The sequence below is a fragment of the Meleagris gallopavo genome, chromosome 10 (genome assembly GCF_905368555.1).
Source record: "Meleagris gallopavo chromosome 10, MGAL_WU_HG_1.1, whole genome shotgun sequence".
Taxonomy (NCBI): Eukaryota; Metazoa; Chordata; class Aves; order Galliformes; family Phasianidae; genus Meleagris; species Meleagris gallopavo.
In genome coordinates this window covers 9,501,596-9,519,950 of record NC_139413.1, presented here as the reverse complement: position 1 = coordinate 9,519,950, position 18,355 = coordinate 9,501,596, and the positions used below count along the sequence as shown (strand labels likewise).

The 18,355-nt window shown below is 42.7% G+C and overlaps 1 protein-coding gene across 4 annotated transcripts in view; it reads right to left on the bottom strand.

Moving 5' to 3' along the window:
* The window catches only part of VAV3 (vav guanine nucleotide exchange factor 3), a 155,161-nt gene extending 137,339 nt beyond the window's left edge, over nucleotides 1-17,822 (bottom strand). For all 4 annotated transcript variants that reach the window (XM_085231229.1, XM_085231226.1, XM_085231227.1 and 1 more), the window contains exon 1: nucleotides 17,534-17,822. In XM_085231229.1, the coding sequence (XP_085087355.1) occupies nucleotides 17,534-17,737 (204 nt within the window). In that variant the 5' untranslated portion in view covers nucleotides 17,738-17,822. The remainder of the gene's footprint in view (nucleotides 1-17,533) is intronic.
* Between the last annotated feature and the right edge of the window lie 533 nt (nucleotides 17,823-18,355).

Here is an 18,355-nt window from a genome sequence, read left to right as displayed (position 1 = left end):
CAGCAGAAAGGAAAACTGCTTTACCCTTTGGGCTCTTCAGGTCTCATATTTCTTCCCTCCCTCCAGAAGGTAAAAGATTTTGGGAAAAATACAGAAGAGCCACAGTCTTCAAGCCACTGTGCAGCTGCTCTGAGGTGGGAGCAGAGATGCAATCATCACCACAGCTTGCCTTTACTTGCCAGCTTTCCCAATTCCTTCCCCAGCATATGGAAGCACATGGCCCTTCACTCAGACCTCACGGAACTGCGAGAGAACTTGCCACTTGAGTCATCATACACCTGATGAGACTTAACTGATCACAACAGGAAAATGGGAAGCCTGAGGCAAAAAACTCTCTTCAAGATAACACCAAGCAGGTAAAGCAGTTTTAAAAGCGGAAGCACTACTCAATAATTTATTTTCTCTGTCAAGGAGATGTAAGCACGCAACTGTGCATGGACCACATGTTTAACCAGCAACACTGCTTCCAAGAATGGGCTCTCAAGCATGGAGTGTCAGTCCCAGGACCTTCACAATCTGCACTAAGTAAAATACATCTTTACTTCAACCTAAAATTGGAAAGAAAATTATGATGCCATTTATTCCATAAATAAATAAATGATCTAAAACTCTGATATTTTATTTTATACAGCACTGCAAGTTTTTCAGAGAACAGAACTCATTTGGGTGATTTCTGTGACTGATTTAATCGATCTGATCTTTTACAGTACTGCATTGCCTCAGATGAGCTTTAAAAAACACTTGCAGCGCTAATGACAAAGCTTTTCTGAAATACTTAAAAGCCAATACATAGACCACAATCTGAAGTTCAAGAAGATCTAGCAGACCACACTTATTAACTCAGTAAGATGAAGCAACTTACTGTGAGTCTGCTACCCACCACTTGCACTGGATATCCCTCCAGAAGGATAAGAAAAAATTTTCCTCCCTTGGGCCTCTGCCATGACCTTCTCCTACAATGTCTCTTTCCCAAGCTGAAAAATCTTTCTTTCTCTGTGGAGCTGTTCTTCCCCAGAAAGCATTTGATAGCTTTGAAAAACCCTATTGTCCTTCTCCACACCTTTCTCATTTTCTTACATCCTTTTTAAAACAAAAAAGGCCATAACTAAGTGACTGTGGATTATGCAAAAGATCGCAATGGCATAATAAGCTGTGATGCATAATGGTATAGCAAATGTTCAGAGCACAAAACAAGTGGCCAAAAATGTGATTTGCTAAATTCTTCGGGTGCCACATCCTCACCAAAACAGACCACTGCTGTGAAGAATCTGGTCCAGATGACCCCAAGATACAGAGCTAGATGAAACAGGGCTTTGATCCACAGCTGCAATTCCTATGATTTCGACATCAACAGGACACAAACACACAGTTCTCAAGCTTCCAAAAATGCTCTGCAGTAGAAATCAATTAAAATGCAAGTCTAATGCTTTTGTACTTGCAACTGTTTCTCACACAGCCATTCTCAAGTCCATCCAATGCTAGGCAAACTCTCTTCCACTTCTTCAATGACAAGCAATCTTCTTAATTAAGGAATTCAAAGTGTCACAATGAGAAAACCGATTAATTTTCAATCAATTTGTACTACCAGCAACACTATATTCCAAAATCGACTCAAAATATGCTGACTATTTATGAAGCTTCAGGTTTCCTTTCCTAAGGATGCTGATAAACAGCGAGAGGTAAACTTGACATGTTTCAGCCAAATACTGGCATAAGTCTTCATTGTTTAAAAGGTTGCATTTGCTCAACCCAGCTGCCTGCCAAAATGGAACACATCACTGAAGCAACCTCAACTCGTATTGGAAATGTGTTCAAGTCACATAAACTCCTACTTCCACTGGTGTGAATTATCAGCCTCAGCAGAGGGAAATGAGTGAATGATCATGGAAATTCAACTGTCACTTCTGCACGTGGCCTGTTTGATGTCTCCACTGAATCATACCAATGTATTGCCTCTGCAGCCCTTGAGGTACATACCCATGAATAGTCCAAACTTGATTTCAAAAGATGCCACTCTGCATCCCACAAAGTAAAATGTAAGCATGAACATGGATTCATTAGGAAAGATATTTATGAAAAATAATAATAATAATAATAATAATAATAATAATTAAAATCCAAGAGCACAAAACACTATTAGATCACCTAAACCAATCAAGTGGTGAATAAGCACTAGGTTACAACAGAGATTCATCGAGCATTGTCTGGACTCTCATTTCCCAAGCTATTTGCTACCCTACTATCAGTGCCGGTGAGCAGCCTGCATTACCAGGCCATATTGTATGCTGAGTCTTAAGGATAGTCATTCCATTTTTCCTCCAATTCAACTCAGAATTTTTTTTTTCTAAGTCACTGTAATGTAGTTGGCTGTTTCAATAGCTCATGGTAATCAACACGCAGTCAAGGCTGAACATAAAACCCAGCGTCATTACTGAAGATCCAGCCCTCAGCACATGAAATCCAGGAGACAAGCACACCTGGAAGCTGCCTTTTACAGAAAGCAACATGGAGCTCCAGGGCCTCTCAAACTCATGAAAAACATACAGATGAGAACTGGAAACTCTCTCTCCAAGGCAGGACCTGACAGCCACAACTGTAGGAAATCCCCAGGAGGTCCACTACTGGTTCCTGAACTCAGTGCAGGGCTGAAGCCTGCTTATTGTATTCATTGAATTAAGCCTATTAAAATCACAGTCTGGCTATAAAAAATAGAACAAATTTATTTACTATTCTAGCAGCAATGTAAGCTAAGAAGATACAGAATTTAACTCATTTTTTTAAAAGCATTCCTATCATCCTAAATTTAACATTGTCAATAAAATTGAGTTTATAAAGCACACACATCAGAGTAAGACGTTGCCTACCTGCACAGAACTACTTGAAAATCAACAATCACTCCTGTCACGGCTAAAAAAAATTGCATAAGCAGTATCTATCACTAGTTTTGGTACTGATGCATACAAAAAGGAAAACATAGCACCATAGTGTAGAGCCAGTAAAAGCACTTGCCTGCCTGCAAATTGTAGGCAAATATTTTCTTTAAAGCTATTACACAGAAGAACACATTCAGAACCAAAACAAGCAGCTGCTGTAACATACTTTTAGACTTTTGAACAGGCATCAGAACAAATGATTCTTCAGGATGTTTTCCATTTATGTAACACTGAATACAAGCATTAGAGCTAAGCTGTAAGAATGTGTAGAAAGCCGAGGCTTACATCGAGTTGTTCAGTGCTGTTCTGTTCTACAGATTAGTCTGCTAAAACAGTGAAACCTAAGTAAAAGACTGTGTGATCCTGCACAAGCACCTATCTTCTAAAAGGCACAGTAGTTTGGTGTGATAATAAAGCAGTTGAAGATTAGAAAGCACAACAAAATCAACATACATGCAGTTGATAACTGGGATTTTGTAACAATTACAGATATTCTCCTGCCTCTTCATGGAAATGGTTCTCAGCTCAGGGGGAATAAGAGTTATTTTCAGACTAGCAGACATGACAACAGGGCAAGGCTGAGTCTTTCCTCTTAAGTCAGATAAGCAGGATGACAGCACGGGGTCTTGTAGCAAGAGACAAATTTGTTCTATTTGCTGAAAGAAGAAAGTAAAGCATGAAAAACTAGACAGAAAAAAAGATTTAGCAACATAATTTTGAATAGATCAACAGTGAGGTTATGAGAAACACAGGCAGGATAATAAGGAAGCAAGGCAATTGGAACAGACCCTTGCAACCAGCTTTATAGATATTCACTATTTTCAATGGACATCCTAATTGCTGCTTTCAGAGAAACTAGCATTTCCCTACTTGTGACAATGATATCCTATTTTTGACAATGATATCCTACTTTTAAGTGTGCTTCCACAAAAAAAAAAAAAGTATGTAGACCACAAGTCAGCATGCAGTAGGGACCTGAACTATACATCTTAATTATTTAATTTCTGCACAACTCATTCATTAGTAAATGAAACCACAGGAGCAGCTACTTGGGTAGTTTCTGCACCAAAGACTGGAAACTCACAAGGCTGTGACTCAGTATTCCCCACTGGGGAAGGTTGTGCCACGTACAACTGACCAAACTGTCTGATTCTTACCAGGTGACTCATGAGTCTGCCAAAACCCAAGTCCAGTTCCACCACCAGCCTGTGGCCACCCCAGTAGAGCCACAATATCCACAGCATCCTGCACAGAGCTTCACCACCTGCTCCAACACCCTTCCAAGGGCAAGAGAAATGAGTTACCTTAACACGTGAATGAACTGTTGAATTTACATGCTGCCAGCAACAGACAATGCAAACTGTATTTGCTATAAGTCCATCCTCTGCAATTTGCGGACAGTTACTCTCTGAGGGCAACAGGAGAACTTACAGACTTTCCATATTTTACACTCTGTTTAGACATTCAAATCTCATCTATCCACACATCTATGGCAGCGACACCAGTCAGGAAACACAACAGAATTGAACTAAAAATGCAAGTAAAAACAACAACTGGATATTAGAGGCAATATTTATTTATGTAAACAATCAAATGGAAAACATGACAATTTCATTTTTGTAAATCACTACATCTACCCAGCAGGAAACAGTTTTCAACCTCAAGGACCTCCTAACACAACAACATGGAAATCACTTCTCTTTTGGTCAGACATAATTGTTTTGAAGACATGAAATTTGATGATTAAAAGAAATCATATCCACTTCAATGTCAACCAGAAAAAAATTAAATAACTGCCATTCATTTATTTCCTCCTTATAATTCTTGGAAGATTTCTATTTCCAAAGAAGGTTTCAGATTCTCCTAATGCAGACATACAACATGTTAAGTAATACCAAGGGAGTAGACATGCTCCAAACAATTTTTCGAATGCTGACAAAAAAATAGTAATAATAATTAAAAAAAAAAAACACTTGAATTTCATCATCATGCATTTTCTTTTCAGTCAATCTATAGTCACTCAAGTTCTTTAGTTTACTTTTTCCTTTGGACATTAGCAAACTCTTAATCAATAATTCAAGGGATAAAAAAAATCTCATGTACAGACTAAGGCACAGCTTTACTTCCCAATTTGCAAAAACACCTTCACAGAGTCATAGCCCCCTCCCAACACAACTCTTTACAGAAGAAGAGTATCCAGTAGAAAACATGAGAAGACCCCACAGAGGCAGCATCAGGAATTCAGTAGACCAAGCCAAAGGGTAGGTGACAGGGGGGACAGCCTCCCCCCAAGGCAAGGAAGCAGGCACGGTCACTGCCATCCCTTGCAGGGTGTGACTTAGAAAACTAAGTACTTCCATATGTGAATTCAGAGACATTACAATGGCTGGAAATAAATATGACTACCAGCAAGTACTACAATTTTGAAAGGAAACTCTCCTGTTAAAATTCACTTAGCGCTATAAGAAGTTTAATATAAGATTGAAGGAAGCATAAAGGAATGGGCCAAACTTCATAGTGGAAAACTTGAATGATAGAAAGCACTGAAGTGACTAGAAAGCTAAGCAAAAACCACCTCCTTCCGAGCAGCATGGATCATTTCTAGAGGAGCATGTGAGGGAAGCTACTCTGAAGTTATGAAAGACCCAGTACTAAAGCCCACAGTCACTGAGCTGGGTTAAGTTCTCATCACAAAACGAAGTTCAAAGTTGCTCTAGGGCTTCAAATGATATGAAACGATAAAATGAGCCAGGACATCAAGCTGAATGTCACAATAATTATTCTTCAAGTACATGTTGTCTCTTGCATCAGGAACTGCATGAAAACATTTCATTTTAGTCCCATCAGAACCCGCGTTAACTCACAACACATGGTAGCATTGAACTGTTTCACATTCACAAAGAAAAAAAATGGAATAGTGGGAGCAAGTCAAGATAGGAAATGCTTGTTCCGAGGACAATAATTAACCACTTATGTCTTGATCCTACAAAGCTGTCAATTCCAGTGGAGGGTCCAGTAGGGATGGACATTTTCTCTGCCTGTAGGATCAGGGACTACACCAGGCCTATCATGACAGCATCCAATCTAAGAAAGCAAGAGACTAAAACTTTAGACATGAAGAAACAAGCTATAGCCTGAATAAAGTAACTAAGATTCTGTAAGTGATCTCCAATACATTACTTTTTAACTTTCCATCTAACCTGATATCTGTTTTCTGACTTAAGGTTTGCATTAGCTCTCATGGTAGTCCCTCATGGACACAATCCAAAGGAAATCTTCTAGCAGGTCAGAAACTCATATAATCATAGAAGCATTTCTGTTGAAAAGAGCACTAAGATCATCTAGTCCAGCCATCAGCGCATGCTCATCACTGCTCTAAACCACGTCACTCAGTGTGACATCTACCCTTTTCTTGAAAACCTCCAGGGATGGTGATTCCACCATCTCTCTGGGCAGCCAGTTCCAATGTCCATCCTCAGCCAAAAGATGGATAACTTAAATCCCCAAACTGCTTTTCTCTCATCTCCAGCCTGTGAAGAAGAAATAAAATTGTCATGTCTATCAGACACTAAAAAGCAAGTAGATCTCAGTGGAAAAGAGAACGAAATAATAGAGATGGGTGTCCAGCCTGAGGGATCTGCAGCCTGAGTGTGCTGGCAGTTTCTGCCTTGCAAGCAACACAGAAAAATCAATCTGAAAAAAAAAAAAAAAAAAAAAAAAGCAGTTAAAAATAACTATCATTCCCATTTGCAACTGCTCCCAAAGGACATAGCCCCAGAAAAAAAAAAAAAAAAAAAGATTGCTCAAGCACTGCCACAGTGGCATGCATCTCCAGAGTTTGGTGGGACAGGCAGAAATCAAGTAAAAAATGTCATGTTACCATCATTTATGACAATTCATCACTGAAAAGCAGCTTAAATCATCACAACACAAGATTTCTGATCAAATGCAGCTTAGATGCTTAAAAAGCACGCATTAGCTGCTCCTACAAGTATGGCTCCCACTGGAGCTCCCTGCCCAGCGCTTGCACCCACATGGGAAGCAGCATCTGCAGATCACTTATCCACATAGGAAACAGATTCCAGATCTGTGGAGAGATAAGGCCTACAGAACAGGGCAGGAAAAAGAGCTGAAAGAAGAAAGATCATCAGGAAAGAAGTTAATGAGGAAACAGATGCACCAGAAAGAGAAAAATACCAGGGTGGGTGGTAGCAAGGCAAGTGAAGGTGAAAGTAACATAGCTCTGGATGTGGGTGGAGAGGACAGAACAAGCTGCAGAACTGAGGTGACTCAAAATGAAGGAGAAGTAGACACAAGAAGAGGAAAAAAAAAAAAAAAATCTACTCCCCCAAAACCCACAGCTGTCAGAGCAACAGCTCTCACTAATCACAGAGCCGTCTGGGTTCCCGGGCACAAAAAAAATGAAAACAAGCCACCTAAGTCAGTAGGAAAATATGAGAAATAAAGGAAAATGAAGAGACGTAGTCACTAGCAGAGCTGACAGGAAAATTATATATCCTACAGGATATCACAACATTTCAAAATCTACGCTATTTCAAATCAGGATAAAAGTTATGTTTGAGTTCATTAAACTTTAACACAACTTAATTGAAACACCAAATTCCAAGGTAAAACTTCAACAATATTCAGCATGAAACAGGAACAACTAAATACCATGTTTCTTTTCCAAATAGTTTAAAGAACATCTCCCAAGAACTCCTGCAAAACTTGGAGGTTTAATTTTCTTGTAGAACTGCTCCATCGCTAATTTGATAAACAAAATTAAATGAAACCACTATTCCTCACTAGAATACTGCATAAAAGAGATGCAATACACACGAGTCACATTTCAAAAATGAGTAGTTCTTCAAATCTTCTGTGGCCCTGCAAGATGAGCTACAAAATCTGACATCTGTTTTTAAGTTTTAGGGAACGATTCTCCAATCCTGTCCTCCTACGGCATGGAAATGGCAAAAGAGTTCTGAGATGGAAAGATGAAGTCCATTCCAAAGTGCTATGTCACTGTCAATCTCCCACACAGCTGCTAGAGGTGTTTTGGTTTTTTTTCCCCCCCAGTATTTCTTAATTGGTATTTTTAACACTAGACAACAATTAATGTTCCATTTACTATTGCTAAAGCCTTGTGCTCATGGCATAACACAATTAACTATGGGCCTTACAGGCAACAAAAACCTGATTTCTCATAGAAGAATACATGGATCATGCAAATTAACTGGATTCCCAAGTGGCCTACAAACCACTTCTTCACACCAAGTTTCCCAAAACTGAAGAGAGATCCACACCAAATGAGACACGAGAAAAAGCAGATGGGAAATGAAAGTTCAGTAGAATTAAAAAAAAATACTTTGAAATAAGCAACTGTTAGTTCAGAAAAGTACATTATGCAACCTGAAATACTGCCTCACTCTATCCAGAGGGTAAATCACTAAAAGAAACTGTAACTTAACTGTTTCATATAGCTTGGTGATGTTGAGCAAAACTGGTACAGAACTTCAGCCTCAAAACAGCATGAGGACATTTTCAAAATATGTGCTTAAACACAAGCTAGGTTTTTAAAGCTTGCCAGAAATTCCTTCCCAGCAACAAGGTAGCAAACAACCATGGGTCCAAAGGCAGCAGCATGCGACGGCACTTGAAATTCTCAGTCTTCAAGCAGAAGACAGAGCTACAAGCAACAGCAGTAAACATTCCCTGCAATTCTCTATTTTCCACTTGTTCTCCAGAAACAATAAATTGCAAGCCAGAGCTAAATCCCACAGAAATGAGTAGGATGGTAAGTGCTTACTTTGAGTTACAGTTCCCATGGTAGAACTGCATCATGATTGTACCTCTATCCAAAGACAACCAAAACCTGCTGAGTATGTTAGCGCAGGGACACTGTGGTCTTCCACCTATCTGTAAGCAACTCTGTGCTAGAAATCACATAGATTCACTCAGTGATCCTCAGGAATTCAGAAAGAAAAGTAAGGCCATCCTTAACTGATAAGGTACCACTGCTACGTAAAGTAAAGTAACAGTTGGAGGGAATGTGAAGTCCATCACTCAAGTATTTAAGCATAATTTATGTACAGAATGTAAACAAAACACAAGGAATTGAGGCTATGAGGATGTCATTGTCATTACTAAATTTGTTTAGAGTGTGAGCAGTTATGTTTTATCATCTAATTTCTTACACTTCACTTCTGACAGTGAAGCTTCTTTAAACAGTCATTTTTCAAGGACCACACTTCTGCTGTAGTTGACCGTAAGTCTTCTATACATGTTGAAGTAATATGAACATAAAAACCTATGGTACAAGATATCCTAAGAATAGACTGCACAATACATCGCCTTGTATAACTCAAAGAATAGACAAATTTGATAACACCAAGGATTTTGCAATAAAAACCCTCCTGTCCTGATAAGCTTTGCCACTTCAAAATATGCTTTAAATATGCTTTTGGTTTTCCAGAAAACATGTTATTATAGAAACAATTTTAAAGATGTATTTTGTTCATTTCTACAAGGCGGCGATATCATGCTTCCTATATAATCTAAAGTACCTTACACATGATTTTTAGATGGATAAAACTAGTGAAACATAGGCAGTGACATACTAAACCAAATCCCTACTAATCAAATTAAAATGAAATTCTGATTTAATGTAAAGGTAATTTGCAGGTCCGAAATAATTATTCTGTATAACAAGGTAGTCAGATGTAATTTTCCCCAATTACGTTAGTCTATATCTGCAGGTCTGCAAGTGTATTAAATATCATGTGAGCAGCGTTCATATCAATTGCTATGATGCTGCTATATTACACATGTGACTGAAGTTTCACGTTCTGAATATACAAAGAATCAAATATCCTATTTGCAGTCCTTCACTGCTTCATGTTACCAAGGCATTCACCACCGTCATTTAATACAGGAGGAAGGAAAGGGTCATTGACTGATACTTATCTGAAGTACATGTTCCCACTTGACAACAGATTGAATTGGAACCAATAGTACTCACTGATCCTTGAGGAAACACCTTTCTCTTAAATATATGAATTCAAAATGTTGCTATTAAGATAGCAATTCAGATGCCAGTTTATGCATTACACTCAGCAGCTATTTCACAGTGCCTTAAGTCTCAAACTTGGCTTGTCAAAATAAAGCGAGAGCAAAAAGAAAGCAGCTCCAGATGGTTCTGGGTCAACTGGAGAACAGAGAAAGAGATAAATAGCCAATTCACCAAAGCATACATCAACTTAGACTTTTCTTGTGAAACGATACTGAAATAACACAGCATAGGGTAGTAGAAAAAATTGTTATGGAATATTGTGGAATAATATAGAAGCTGTGTGATGCTGTCTTAGAGCAACAAGGAGGAGAAGAAAATAACTGAAGATCTTCAGTGGAGAAAAAGGATGTAAATTTTCTTTTTCTTGTTTGCTGGAGAACTACAGATACAATCTTAGTACAGGGAGGAGTGAGTTTGAAAACCTGCCACCTTAAATTCCTGAAGATAGAATTGTGAATGACACTAAGCCAGTGCACCCTCCTTCGTAAATGGAGATCCCACACAACGCCAGGTACAAACCAGGAGCTGCTGCCCACAATACAGCTCAGGCCTGACAATACAGCCTGGCTGCCCTGACAGGCTCTCATCCCACCCAGCCTGGCGTGGCCACATGGCACATCGCCCTCTGTCTTTCCAGCAGCACAAAGCGTTCTCCTGCCCTGCCCCCCTTTTCATCATGCAAGTCTGGGTCCTGTAAGCCCTCCCCATTCCCAGCTCACTGGTTCCCACTAGCCCACTCAGGGCCCAGCAGCAGCCATGCCAACACTCAGCCATGCCATGCCCTGCCGTGTCCCCAGCAGTGCCACATTACCTTGCATCTCACCTTGAGCCCTTCCCTCCTACCCCTCTGCATTTCCTTTCTTACACTTGCAATTTGATCTTTACACCCAGATTTAATTGATTCTTTTGATCTTCACAGGAGGTAGAGATAGGATGAAGGTGAGAAATACCTCTATGAAATACCTCTAATAGAAATCCTCTATGTCACCAACAAACAAACAGCACAAAGCCAGCCCTGTGTGCAGTGCCACAGTCTGGGAACAAGTCCCTGGACATGGCAGACCCAGGGGAGCACAATTATCGTTACAGAATAGAATGGCAGAGCCAACACTGCTTTTCTGTATTTATCTCAGTATAAATCTTAAATGCTTTTTCCAGCTCTTTCAAAATCCTAAAGCATCTCACTTGCTGATACACTTATTGATCCATCTCTCAGCCTCTCCTGACCTTTCTTTCCAGTTCACACTAATATGAGGAAACAACTGAAAGATGCATCTCCTTTCTGAGAATACATACATTCCATTCTTTCCTTCCCACAAACAATCTTTTCAGCTGACCAATGCCATAGGTCTCCCACCTCTGTCGAATGAGGATCAGGAAATAGCTTGGCTTCTCCCACGTGACAGAATAGCACACCACACACAATCACTGAGTTAAACTATCCACAGCAGATGAACACTATGGCCTCTGTGAGAAACATAACATTTTTCCTGTCACTGCGTTATATAGCTTCCAGCACACTAAGGCCTTGTGCAAGAGGTGACATTTTAGGCAGTTCTTGGCAAGATGCACTGGCTGCATTTAATAACTGTATGATAAACATAGCACGTAAATAAACTTTACAATATAAATATAGCACAACTGCAGTCCTCAACCAAAAATAATCAACCAGAACCAAAAAGTTTTCAAAAGTTACTATCGCCATCCTAAGGTAAGCAGAATTACCTACATACAAAAACTGAGTCACTTGCTTTTTGCCAGCTGCTTTCCTTAGATAAAAACAGGGGTCATGTTAAGGTTTTGCTTTGAAGAAATGTTTGTTCAAAATATTTTACAAAGTCAAACATGTAGAAGATACATATATACGTATACACAGCATATTTACAGATATATATAAATAAATATGTTGGTTGCACCAAAAGCAATGCCTTCTATTGATTTTCATGGAAACTACAACAGATACAAAGAGCACAATAACACTATCGGATAGAGCAAATCCTCAGTTATAACCACTATTTTTCAACATAGACTGCTGTGCATTTTCACCAGCAATGAACAAGAGCCTGCATGCTGTGCTTGTAACAATCTGCACCAGCAGAAGTGACTCACTTCCACTGTCACCACTGCTGAAACGCACCACCCACCACTTCACTGTGCTCACAGCTACAGTTTGGTCTCCATAAACATTCAGCAAGTATTGATGAATGCCAGTGGGTGCCATTTTTACACATGGAGGAATTCAATGACTGCCCCTCTGCTGCCATCTGTCACGCGATAACAAAATGGAGTGGAATACTGGTGGGAAAGTTCAACCTCTACTGCCACACCACCAACAGTGTCTCTGACATTGTGGGCCAACATAATAAAATAGAAAGTATTACTTTCAGAGCAACTGTTACATATCCATTATAAATACAAAAATTTTCATTTAGACGAATCACTAAAATAAGGTTAAACGTGTTAGATGTGTAGTGGGCTGAGTACACGACTTCACAATCCTCTTAACCAAGATGTGAAGCAGAGCCATGTCTCCTGCTACACCCACATCCTGTGGTTTCCTGGACACCCTCAGCAAAGACAGGGAGCTCCTCCAAGAAAGCTCAGATACCACCCAAAAACATCACAGGGATGACAGAGATAATGAACTTCCTCAGACTGCACAGTCACACCAAATAAGAGGAACTCCCTAAAATTAGAGAACATTGGAACTTCAATATAAACTGAGGTTTATTTTGTTTATTTTTATTAGAATAATAGGAAGTTGTTATTTTTAATATTTAATCTATGTCAACATCTCCTTTGGTGAACTTTCATGCCAGTATTGCATTAAGTGCAGCTTTCCTGTTTAGCAATCTCTTGTAAGTTAACTAAATGCCTTGCAAAAATCATTTCAAAAGTAGCTTGCAAAGTATTAAAGACAAAAGATAAGCATTAAACAGATGACATCTTCTACAAATCCATTGTAATCCGCTGGTTAAGGTTTTATATTTCTGATGATAAATTATTCAAGTTCTTTTATGATTAAGATTAAACATTAGGATTAGTACTCTCTGTTACGGATCACATCTATTTTCATTTATTTCTCCCAACCCATGTTAGGAAAGCAAAAAGCTCTAAGGAATGGCTGCCAGAGAGATGCCAGTGCTGAAGCACACCACTCCATCCTTCAGCATCAGCACCACACTTCAGGGGAAGGCTGCCCCACACCAGCACACCTGCCACATCTCCACAATGCACTGAGCACAGTGCCTTTTCCAGCTCCTTCCCTGGCAGCTATTTAACCTTCTTCACATGAGAGAGTGCGTGCCTGCAGCAAGATTCGCACAGCCCCAGAAAGGAAAGCATTGCCATCTATCAGGTCTGAATCAGACCCTCATACAATTGGCTTTAAGGTCCGAAAGATGTCCATGGGATCTGTCTACATAATCTTTTCTGATTGCACATGCAGAGGATGAAAATGACAAGTGATGTTGCTAGCCCTTGAGAGATCAAACAGGGAAATTGGACTGACATGAGAGTTCTAACTCTGGCCGACACCACTGTTCTTCTCAGTCACAGTAAAAACACCTGGACATGGAAGTCCCTGAGCCCAGCTGTTTCCATTCCCATACAAAGCCCATGTGCAGTTTTTTCCACAAGTGAGCCAGCACTCAGACAAAAGCAGGCAGCATTCAGCTCCAGGAGGTGGGAAACTGGTTAACAAAACGCAGCACAACTGTCCTTGCTGCGGATGAGTTTTGTACTTCCACACCTGAGGCTTACTCTCCGTGTGAGTTACTGAATCTGCATCTATTCTTCTAAGGATAGATTGCAGTAACCAGGCTCATCATTATAAACACAGAGAAATGCTAGCAATAACAGCCAACATTCAAATAGCTTCTAAATCCTATGTTTTGCAATCTAAAACCACTGAGACACTTCTGTTATGCAGGCATCATCTCCAAGAAGGTGGAAGGGCTGAATCCACAGCTTCCAGATGCCTAACACAGACTGCCCACAACAACAGCTGTGACAGAAATGAGTGGTCAGTGGTAAGACACACAGGTAGCCCCACATCGGGCAGCTCACAGAACAAAATACACACATTGCCAGTTGGCTGAGCATGTGCCAATGTTGCAATGCCAGGCATCAGCCTCAGTTTCTGTTCTTCCCCTACGAGCAGCCTGGTGCTCCCCCAGCAGCTCAGCAGCACTCTGTCCCACTGCATGGAGCCTCTGCATGCAGCATTAAAGAGGCAGCACCAACTGCAATCCCTCTGCACTTCTGATGGAGCTTTTAATGGGTTACCAAGAGCTTCTGAGCAGAGCTGATGAGCGTTACAGACATCTGATCCACCACATTCAATCTGAAAAAAAAAATAAAGATGTAGTGAAAGGAAGAGACGTGGCTCTGTTATAAGTGAGCCAGTAACTACACCGCCTCTGCCTGGGGCAGCATCACACACCTGCCCATTCTTTGACACTGGTGACTTCGTAACTAGACATGAAAGTGTGGTTCACTGAGAAAGGTCTGACACATGTCAAAAGCAGCACAAACCAAGGCAAAAACTGTGCAGTCTGCTTCCCATGAGGTCTCTTCATCTCCACCCTTCTCTTTCTCTGGTTTTATTGCTCAAAAAGCACAGTAAAAATCCCCTGACTGTTCTCAGATTGTGCAGCAGAAAACAACATGAGGTCATGGAGCAGAGGAACTGTAGCTCTATTTTAGAGGATAACACATAAGGGCCACAGGAGGTTCAAACAGCTCAGCCGAGCAGTACAGACACAGCAGCATCCAAGCAGGCTACACAACCACAGGCTGCATGCTAATGCCCAACCTGCTCTGGCAGCTCGTGCCTCTAAGATCCCTGAACCACTGCCTCACAAGTACAGGGAGAATCAGCTTGTGTTTCTGTGAAGTCCGAGATCCTACAATGCACCAAACACACCAGTATGCTGACACCTGCTATCTTGACAAAATTCACAACTCAGAGCTCAGCAGACTCCAAGTCACTCTCATAAAGTTAGCAGCATCTGAAACTTCAGCATAAGTTATGCTTGGCATTCTTTACAACCGTAGCAGCCAACCACAAGCAACTTGCAGAATTTCTATTTATTACATTGTTCATAACAATTTCTCAAATTTTCACTGAATGATTCTTTCTGTAAGAAACCACCTCCTCTAATCTAAGAGGCTTTTTCTTCAAACTCCACACAACCTCACTAAGACAGTCCAGCCTTGATCTTGCCAAAAGCAATGGTACCAGAAGGGCTGGTTTAGCCACTACGGGTTTGATCCAGCAGCAGTTCCCGCCATTTTCAGAGTGAAAGCAGCACAGGGCAGGAACACACCACTGGTAAGGGCAGTGCACGTGCTGCCCTGGGCGTGCAGCAGGGATGCAGACAGAAAACTCCTCTTAACTGGGAAATGGTTCCAGAATGCACACATTGCATGTATTAAGCTCCAGTTCAAGTGTACATTATAAGTACTCCAAGATCTGAAATTGTATTTCATGGTTTATTTAATAAAGAACTAAATATGGATCTTAATGATTCCCAAAGCCCTAATCAAGGAAGACAGAACATTTTGATACTTAAGGGCACACCACTATGGTTTTATTAATCATAAATAAAAATAAAGCTGATGATGGTCTTTGCAAGTGACATTAAACCTTTAACCAAAGTTGATTCTACCAGTTAGCTATCCAAATAATACTGTGTAATATCAGTAATGAACCCTACTGGTTCATTAAAACAAAACTAAATATATTTTTATCATTTTTATCCACTCTAAGTAGGGCAGGAAACCACTTGCAACAGTTCATATGGAAATTATTTATAGCTTTTCAAGCTCAAGTGAAAATGGGTCAGTTCAGAAGCAATTCATCCATCTATAACAAAGACATGAAGCAGGGCTCTGGTACAGCTAAGCAAGGCCTGAGCCTCTCATGGAGCTTGAATGGTATAGACCCAGAAGAACCTCTCAAAATCCATTCCATTTGGAAGCACATCTCCTCATGCTGTTAGAGCATTGCCTCTGCATACACAACTGAAACAGGCACTGGAGCTCCCAAGCACATTAGAACACCCATCACACCCTCCCTGTCCAACACAGCTACACTGGAACACTCATCATGTCCTTCCCATCCAACACAGTTACTCTGAGACACCCGTCACACCCTTCCAATCCAACACACCATTACACTGGGACAGTCATCTCACCCTTCTAGCCCAGCACAACTACACCAGGAGATGCATCACATCCATCAGATCCAACGCAGCTACACCAGGACAGTCATCACACCTTTCTGATTCAACACAGCAATACCAGGAGAGTTATCCCAGCCTTGCAGTACAACACAAGTACACTGAGACATCCATCACGCACTTCCAATCCAACACAGCTACACCAGGACAGCCACCAAGTCCTACCAATCAAACACACGTACACCAGGACACCCCTCACACCCTTCTGACCCAAGGACAGCCATATCACCTTCCAATACAGCACAGCACCGTGGGAGTTTCCACCCTAACCCACAGAACTACAGCTGGTACTTTTTCCTCTCTGTCTGGCGCACACAGAGAATGCGTTGGCAGTGAAACACAGTTGCCAGAAAAGGAAATTAAAAAGTAACAATGTAGCAGGCCGTGTGAGTAAATATGGACAAAACGCTCCTCACAGAAGTATCTTTCACCTCAGCTTTTTCTGCCGTGAACGGCAGCTCTCATTTTGATATGTTTCACGACGATATGAAACGGTGCAAGGTGTCCCTTTCCCAATGCGCTGGAACCCGCGAGAGCCCCGAGGCTCAGCTTCTTTCCCAACACCCGCCGCATCCCCGGCGGGGCGGAGGCGTGCAGGGGGCGGCAGAAGAGCACGGAGCCCCGTCACCGCTGCATCCTCACCTCGGCGCGGGGCTGCCTTTGTGAGGCGGCAACAAAACAGAGCAGTCCTGACCAAAAAAAAGCATTTAAAACCGGATGAATTTCTAACTATGTTATTATGTAACCAAAACATCAGCTGGAAGAGTCGACCACGAGGCGTCGGACTCCCGCGGTGCAGCGGTCTCCCGGTCGCGCTGCGGGGCAGCGGGGACAGGAGAGAAGCGCCGGCGGCACGAACCCGGCCCCCGCGGGCCGCCCCCCGCCCGCCCCGAGCACCGCAGGTGCCCACGGCCTCCCGCCCCCTCGCACACCTGGGCAAATGCCATAAGAACGACACAACGAGGGGCTATTGACGCGACGAACCGCCCGTGGCGATCACCGGCGCGCGGCGAGCACAGAAGCGTAAAGCTGATCTCGCTCCTCGCCGCAGGGCTGAGGGGAACTTCCCCTCAGCGCCGCGCCGCAGCGCCCGAGCGGAGCCGCCCCGAGACCCTCCGAGCTCTGCCCCGGCTCCTTCGCTCCGAGCGGGGCCCAGCAGCGGGCAGGGAGCGGCGGCGGCGCTGCCGGGCGGCGCCGGGAGCCTCGCACAAAGAGCGCGGGGGCACCGCGACCGCGGACACGCGCGGGGGAAGCAGCGCGGGACGGGGACGGCTCCGCGGCCTCACCTGGGACATCTGCGGGCGCAAGTTGATCTCCTTGAGGTTGATGGAGTGGCTGCGCAGGTTGTTGAGCAGCTGGCACAGCAGCACGCCGTCGCGCAGCGTCTGCGCCAGGTCGAAGACCTGGGCCGTGTCCCAGGTGACCCGGTGGTTGGGCGGCAGCACCTTGCAGCTGATCAGCCACTGCCCGCACTGCTTCCACGGCTCCATCGCAGCCACGCTGCGGCCGCGGCGGCCCCCGCTGTGCCCTCCGCCGCCGCCGCCGCGGCCGGCCCGGCCCGCCTCGCGCAGCCCCGCCCCGGCCCGCCCCGTCAGGCGGGGCCCCACCGCCCCCTCGCGGGAGCCCAGGTGCGTCCGCGCGCGATTCCGTGCCGGGTCCGGCTGTACGCAGCCCCCGAGAGCGCGCCGGGTAAAGCAGCCGCGAGGCGCGGGGGGCGACAGGTGCCGCTCAGCAGCTCCGGCAGCGCTGCTTACCAAGCTTTGCCGCGGGCTGCCTTGCACCCGTTTCTATTTTGTACGTATCTTACATCATATTAAAAAAAAAAAAAAAAAAACAGCGCGACGAGCACTCGGGTAACTCCAAGTAAAAAATATTCCGAGAATTAAGTTATTAAAAATGACTTAAACCACCACTCTCCCCCCCACAAAAAAACACACCACCTGACATTACAACCACCACAGTTTGCATCGCTCTCCACATCCAAATTTCTAATGCTGTTCTTTCAGCTTCTTTAGCTGAAAGAAAGTCACTTCTTCTTAAAAGAGGTCTGTTAACAAGATTCAAAAAATAAAAATAAAAAAATGGCACCTTTGTATTTTTATTGATGT